This window comes from Dufourea novaeangliae, unplaced genomic scaffold (genome assembly GCF_001272555.1).
Source record: "Dufourea novaeangliae isolate 0120121106 unplaced genomic scaffold, ASM127255v1 scaffold148, whole genome shotgun sequence".
Taxonomy (NCBI): Eukaryota; Metazoa; Arthropoda; class Insecta; order Hymenoptera; family Halictidae; genus Dufourea; species Dufourea novaeangliae.
The window spans coordinates 206,933-214,543 of record NW_015374032.1 but is presented as its reverse complement, the minus strand read 5'-3'; the positions used below and the strand labels follow the sequence as shown (position 1 = coordinate 214,543).

The window sequence follows — 7,611 nt, the reverse complement described above, 5'->3', positions numbered from 1 at the left end:
TATATAATATACAATAAAATGTAAAATATTTTTTTAGTTTAAAAAATGACATGAAATATAAAACGACTATGTATGTATAATATACAATACATTGAGCTTGACATTGAGTCTAATAAATACATAATACATAATATAATCATTCTAAAAATCGTATTTTATTAATTTTTTGAACATTGAAAACATGCGACCCCCAACTTAATACAAAATAGATCATGTGGCCCGTAATATCATATGAGTTTGACATGCCTACCCTACATCCTCGTTAAGATCCGTAAACGTCGTAGGAAGGTCCTATTCACGAAGTGGAACGTCCTGAAGACGTCCTGTGTCAACATTCTCAGAACATTTTCCGAATGTTTAAAAGTAACATTCTTTGTACTTTTTGGGAGCGTTTAAAGAGTTTTTAAAAACGCTATGGTAATGTCTTAAAAAGTGTATAAGAAACGTTTCCCAAATATTTAAAATTACGGGTAGATTTCATTCTGTGCAATGTGATACAAGCTAGGTTAGGTTGGTTAGATTAAATTAGTTCCTATTAATCAATAAAAGATTAAATATCCTATAAGGAATTACAATGAAAGTATAGATCTGGGGAGTGTGATTTGTGTGTACCTTGTGTTTATTTTTATTTTCAAAGCAAAATACTGATTCTGTGTTGGTTAGAGAAAATTTTTCAAAAACCACTTACTCAAAGCAAAGTACTTATTCTGTGTTGGTGAAATTTAAGTCTTCAGAATATCCGTAGGACTTTCGGGATGGACGTTTTTAGAAACCCGAAATTCAAGTCTGGAAAACATTCTAGAAATGTTTAAAAGGGACATAGGACATTCGGATAGAAACTAGACATGAAACGGACATCCTGTGGAAGTACGGTACTATCTGGGTACGAGAAACCTTACCAATGATTGGTGTTATATCGAGGGCGCCAGCATTGTTCACGAGTACATCAGCACCGCCTAATTTCTCTTTGACCCATTGAAATACTCGTAAAATCTCTTCTTCCTTCGTAACGTCACATTGGATCGGGTAGATCTTATCTTTACCGTGATTTGCGGCTAATTCTTGAAGTTTGTTCAGCCTTCTCGCCACGGCAACCACCTTAACGCCATGTTCTACGAGGGATTCCGTGATCGCTGCACCGATTCCGGAACTAGCACCAGTTACGATCGCCACTTTTCCAGACCAACGTTCCATCGTTCGCGATAGTATGCTATAAAACTGGTATGTCAGCTAGAACTCGCCGCGTTTATAAAATGTCTCCCCCGTATCAACACGATCCACTTAGTAACACGTTATCTCTAGTCTACGATATCGTAGTAAACGCATCGATTCCATATAAGGTTTTCATTTTTGTATTTGTAACGTAATCTCAAGTGATTTCGCGTAAATAATAAATTCGGTGCGAAATGCTGTAAAAATTAAATTGTTAACAGGGTTGGGCACATTTTATTTGAAATCAGATAACAAATAATCAATTGAAATAATGGGTTATTTCAAATACATTATTATTTTTATTTTACAAATAACATAAGAAAACTAATTTCATTTTGTGTTTAATTCAAATAAATTATTTTCAAATAATTTTCTATTTGAATAATTTTTTAATTCAGTTATGTCACGCAAATAAAATAACCAACAATTTGACATAAGAGGTTTATAGTTTAACCGCACTTGCTTTCGAAAGTGTTCTAGATTCAAAGAGTTCGTCATAAATGTATCCATACTGCGGTAAATCCACCATTTTTGCAAATGAAAACAACCTCTCTACAGAAGCAGAACCTCCACCTCAGATCCCGGTTACGATCGCTACTTTTCCAAACCAACGTTCCATCATTCGCGGTAGTATTCCGTAAATGGAATTAATGGTCCATTTTATGGAAGTGTAGTATAGCCAACTGTCTTCCTATTCTTGGTTCATTGTAGATACTCAACAGTTGGCCCTTCGTATTACAGTGACGTAGGCCCAACGTTGGATATGATCGTTGGCCCACTTGCACAAAACGGTGACAATTCTAACTGTTGACCAACCAATACTGCAACGAAGGCCCAACAAAATGCCAACAATAATATTGCAACTAGGGTGGTGTTAGGATCCCAATTATTGAATTTTTCGGCACAATTGTCAATTGGTAAATCTAAAAGAAATAATTATTGCATGTAATACCACGCCGAGGAGGTAATTATTTATTTTTAAAAAAGCCAATAGATTCGCTCATTCTTACCTCTACACCTTCTGGTGCTCCTAGGGCATAGACCACTCCACTAGCAATGTCTTTGTCGCGTAATGTCATCGGTTTAAGAACGTCGTCGCTGGCCTGAATTACGACTTTAACCATATCTGTAAGTACTGCACCAGGATTGATATTCTGTTTAAAGGTGAACACATTTTAATTTCCTATGTCGACGCTTACAGTCAATGTTTCGGAACGAGAAGTAACGTTTTTTATTGGAACAAAAATTATTCACTAATTATCTTCACTAACGATGCAAGAAATGGAATGGAATATGTAAAAGAATGGAACATTACATGCATATAAAAGTTCTCGACCTCAATAAACGTGATATTGTTCAATAATATTTATTAATATAGTATTTATTATTATGCTACCATTCTTTTCATATATCAATTCTTCTTTTCTATTTTTTTAATAGGCATCTGCCAACAATAATTAAGAAAGAAACATTTTATGATTGTCATATCTCATACTCGTATTTATGTACAATTAATGAATGTCAATTCCACATATCTTCTCACGTTTTGGTGTAAATATAATCAAATATTCTAGTTGTGAATTGTAATCATGTGTAAGTAATTCTATGAACGCTTATGTTCACATGTTTTGTTACATTTGTCAGGAGGAATAATATCACTCTCCCCACATAGTGAAGTGTACCTAATTATAGACGGCCTCCCTGACGATGAGACAAATACTAGCGAATGGCAATTGATTCTACATTAAAAAATAAACTAGAAACATGGAATAATATTTTTTTGTAGACAATTTTGTTTTCGAAAAATTCAGATCACACATTTCTAAATCGTCCGTATATTATGATTTCATCAACTTTGATACACGATTTTCTTGCCGTATCAGGTACGGTAACATTCCAATGTACCCAGTTAAAATTTGTTTTCTCAAACAGCCTGCGTAAAAATGTGCTTCTGCTATATTTTGAACTCAATGTAAAAATATCAATTTTACAATATCAAGACATTATGACAGTGATATGAAGTCTAGTCGTACCGTAATTCGTATTTTGAGTTTAGCCAGGAGTATTTCGTGGCGTAATTCCGCTGACAGACCAGTCAGACCATATTTACTGGCACCATACATACCGATTGGAATCTGAATGGCTTCTGCATAGTGTCCAGCTATGCTATAAATTGTAAACATACATATAGTTATTACTTATTTCATGTTTTTGGATAATTTAAGTTTAATTTCGGACACTTTTTAGAGTAACTTCAGAAAATTTCAGATTTTGTTATAAATTGGTCGGATATGTTATAGTTTTCAGTAATATGTAAACGTAATACGAAGGATTTTTGAAAATTTTAAAAGTTGTTGATTTTACAGCTGCTTGAAATATAGTGTCAATCTGTTTTCAATAAATTATAACTATTGAACTAATAAACTGATGAAAATAAACTTTGTGGGTGTTTACAGTGGAGACCAAAGAGTACTAAACAAAAATTATTTGAGTTAAAAAAAATATTTTTTAGCTATTTATTATGTAATTGTTTTGAAAAAAAAGAGATTTTATAATAGCGCGGCGTTATTGAAAATTGTGAAAAAAAACAAGTCCTATTTGTCCTCTTTAGGGACAAATTAAAACAAAAATGGTCACTTCAAAATTGGTCATATGAGAATTAATTGAATTTAACGCGCCATCGAAGCATAGGTACCGGTTCGACGAGACCGACCGAGCAGTGCAGTACTAGCAGTGTTACCTTCAATTAATTTTCATGCGGTCAATTTTAAAGTGACCATATTTTTAAAAATTTGTCCATAAACAAGACAAAAAGACCCATATCCACATTCTTTTGAAAATTTGTCACATGTTGGTCACTTCCATCAGTTATAGTCTATATAAACCTAGGTAATTACAAACCTGTTAATATTGAATATATGCCCGTGTGTATTACGTCTCTTAATTGACTGACAAAATTGTTTGGAACAGATTGCGGGAGCTATTAAGTTAGTATCTACTACTTTACGGTAGTCTTCAGTCGGCGAGTCTGTAACAGAATATTTATAAATACCTAATTTGTTTCAAACTTCTTATCGGTAATGTTGATATGAGCAACTTTACTTGAATTTTCTACTTTTATATGTCATCACTTTTGGTAGTCGGTACCCTTTGGGAAAAGTGAAATATTTTTAAATTAAGTGTAAACGAAGAATAGATTCTATAGATTTATCAAAGTCAAGTATTTCATTTCTATAAATAGCATAAAAAGCTATTTATCAAGTAGCTTTGATTAAAAAGAAACGTGTACATAATCTAAACAATAAATCAACGTTTCACAGGTTCTAATTGTTGGATACCGCTCTAAGCTAGAGCATATTTTTATATTTACCGCTTAGTTTAAGATAAGTAGCCCCAAATTTCTTCCTATCTTCAGTACATAATTACGCATACTACCCTTGAAGCAACCCTGAGTCACGCCTGAACCTCTTACTCACCAATCCAAAAATCATACCCTTTAGCCTCTTACTCATCAACACCTAGTAACATCCAAGACTTCCTATTGGACCTTTCCTCACTCCCACTACCTCTTAAATCAGATCTCCGAATAATACTTAAGGGCGCGTTAAGAATTCACAAGGTAGATTATTGTCTACGATCCTGAGTGAGACATATAGAAGAAACACTACAACCTAACAGTTTTTAGAAACTATAGCCTAAATACTTTATAAAACTTGTAAGATTTCATGTTCAAAAGTTTAGTAGAATAAAAATTATTATTTTTAAATATTAAACATCGGAATCTAACATAATAACCGAGTGAGATATGTAGAAATATTCAACTAACGTTAGACAAACGGTTATGTAATTTCTTCGACTGAAATCTACGGACACATATATACATGTATACATATCACGAAACAATGATGAGTTGCAAATGTTACAATGTTTTTGTTACGTTTCTGTTGAGTCACAAGGTATCATTATCTCTGAATAGATGGTGGTGATGCAATATCTGCGCATATAGTAATGGTCAGTTCAGCTGTGATGTATGTATAGTGTTACAAAATCTCTAACAATAAAGAAATAATAATTAAGCATTAAGAAATCTTTGTTAAATTATTTTATTGAATATATTATTCATTCATTATTATCATCAAATAAGTTTCAGCACCATGAGAATGCATATTATATAAAATTATTCATTTATTTCTATATACTTTTTGCTTTTAAACTTCTCCCTGCTATTGTATGCACAAGTCTTCAGAGTATATTGTAGAGTGCAAAAAGTGAAATCTAACATTGAAATTACCGGCTGATAACATAGTCAGAAAATCTACTACCACAGCTACTACCATGCTTCGGGGACGTTAAAAGCCCCCTCGTACCATTTCAGTATTCCATTTCTTGCTATCGCATTATAATCTGTGTGTTATGCGTTATCACGGTGTCGAAAATAGTTCCTGAAATCGGAAACTTTTATGTAGATATGCGCTCGAACCTCGAACCAGCGTGATTTTCGTGGGACAGCAAGTCCCATAAAATGTTAAGTCTATTCTTATATATTCTTATATATGTTCGCTTTCGATAGTTTGATCATAGATATTCTTGAATATGAAATCCATAAAGTCTTAGAGCCGTAGGTATACTTTACGAAATGATAGATTTTTATAACTACATTGCTGTAGTAATTTCTTCATTCTTCGTGTATACATCGTTTTATTATTTTTTTCTATTTGAACATATTTAATATATGTTTTTTAATACTTATAAATTTGTCTTCAGTCCAATGTGATACTTGTTATATTGTGTTCCTATTATTCAGACATTATTAGTTTCCTAATGTAACAATTCCTATTTAATATTATAACGTTATTCATCGTATACCTACTTTACGATACAGTCTCCACCTCAACACCTTGCTTTGTAACACCGAGTCAGACACGTAGTGACGATTTCAAACTGAATTTACATACTGGTAACTAGTACTAATTACTAATACTAATTATATTACTGGTATTAACATTTACAATTTAGAGTAAATGTACACTTGAAATAAGAATGGAATTCCTTTTGTATTTGGGAACTTATTGGGAAAGTACAGTCGTCGTCAAAATCGAAAAGAAAGGGGTTAACATTAAGTTCCAGAATGCGCTTGCATTTAAATTATTCAAAACAGTTTTTGAACTCGCCCAGTTAATAAGTTTCTTCTCAAAGAAAGGACAAAGCTTACCAATGACCGCAGACGGAACGACCAATCCGGCATTGTTCACAAGTATATCGGCACCGCCTAATTTCTCTTCGACCCATTTGAACGCATGTAATATATCTTGCTCCTTTGTGACATCGCATTGGATTGGGTAGATCTTATCTTTACCGTGAGTTGCGGCCAATTCTTGAAGTTTGTTCAGCCTCCTTGCGAGAGCAACCACCTTGACGCCATGTTCGACGAAGGATTCCGTGATCGCTGCACCGATTCCTGAACTAGCCCCGGTCACAATCGCTACTTTTCCACTCCAACGTTCCATTCTTCGTGATATTATCCAGGGAAACTGAACAGTCACGTCGGAGTTCGCTGCCTTTTAAAGCGTTTTCCCACCGCTCACACGGTTGTTGTTACATGTTTTCAAGGAGATACCACATTTTGAACACTCTCATTTGATAGTGGAAGGATCGAGGAATAAGGAGTGAATATTATTTTGCTTGGTATTATGGGGAGAAAAGTGATATAAATCATGATAATGTTGGAATGGAGTAGCAGTAATATGTAGGTAGTAGATCATTTTTGAAACTCTCATTTTATGGAGGGAGGACTCACATGTGGCGACGTTTGAAATATGGAGTGTGGCCAGTTAGAAGTACATATTTTGAAAATATACATCCAATAATGTATATTTTGCAGAAGACGGACTGCAGCGAATGACCTACTTTTGTGTTTATGTTTAACCGCTTGTAATATCGTCGAAAAAATGATCGAAGTTGAGACTCCAATTCTATTATATCATATTAATATATTTCAATAGTTTCCTTAAAATGTTTGTGAATATTGACGTTTTTTTATTCCCATTTGAGTTTGTATATTTTTGTTAATTACAGATGCAAATCATCAGTTACGGAAGTAAGGAAATGACATTAATTTGCCAAATAAATAGCAGAAAAATAAATATGATAACGTAACAAAACATTTGTTAATAAAATTTAGGTAGTGTAAAGTATACATATATTTTTCTAGATGTTACGATAAGTAAGTGTATCTTGGGAAAGCGATACCATTGTGCGCCACCCGGTACAGTATGACCGTGCGGCAACTGCCAACTGGCTCATCGCAGCATCGGCAAACGCCACGCGACGTACATCATGGTAAACTTTTTTTTTAATGTTCCCGAAATCGTTCCAACTGTTTCAAAAGCGCACTGTAAA

The 7,611-nt window shown here is 33.7% G+C and overlaps 2 protein-coding genes across 2 annotated transcripts in view; both read right to left on the bottom strand.

Moving 5' to 3' along the window:
• LOC107189446 (farnesol dehydrogenase-like) overlaps positions 1–1,194 on the bottom strand; it is a 6,442-nt gene extending 5,248 nt beyond the window's left edge. Inside the window, exon 1 of the mRNA XM_015577980.1 lies at positions 900–1,194. Coding sequence (XP_015433466.1) covers positions 900–1,194 — 295 coding nt within the window. The remainder of the gene's footprint in view (positions 1–899) is intronic.
• Positions 1,195–2,060: 866 nt separating this feature from the next.
• On the bottom strand, positions 2,061–6,721 carry LOC107189448 (farnesol dehydrogenase-like). The gene is made up of 5 exons (XM_015577982.1): positions 6,425–6,721; positions 4,114–4,240; positions 3,246–3,378; positions 2,223–2,366; positions 2,061–2,135 (listed from the first exon to the last, which is right to left on the bottom strand). Exons 1-5 carry the CDS (start codon positions 6,717–6,719, stop codon positions 2,076–2,078), a joined length of 759 nt encoding a protein of 252 aa, XP_015433468.1. The 5' UTR covers positions 6,720–6,721; the 3' UTR covers positions 2,061–2,075.
• Between the last annotated feature and the right edge of the window lie 890 nt (positions 6,722–7,611).

Bases quoted from the DNA above. Each gene is read 5' to 3' on its own strand.
- LOC107189448 (XM_015577982.1), bottom strand. From the start codon at position 6,719: ATGGAACGTTGGAGTGGAAAAGTAGCGATTGTGACCGGGGCTAGTTCA. The intron at 4,241-6,424 runs GTAAGCTTTGTC...ATTCTGTTACAG, and splicing joins CGTTCCGTCTGCGGTCATTG to ACTCGCCGACTGAAGACTAC. The intron at 3,379-4,113 runs GTTTGTAATTAC...TACAATTTATAG, and splicing joins CATATATTCAATATTAACAG to CATAGCTGGACACTATGCAG.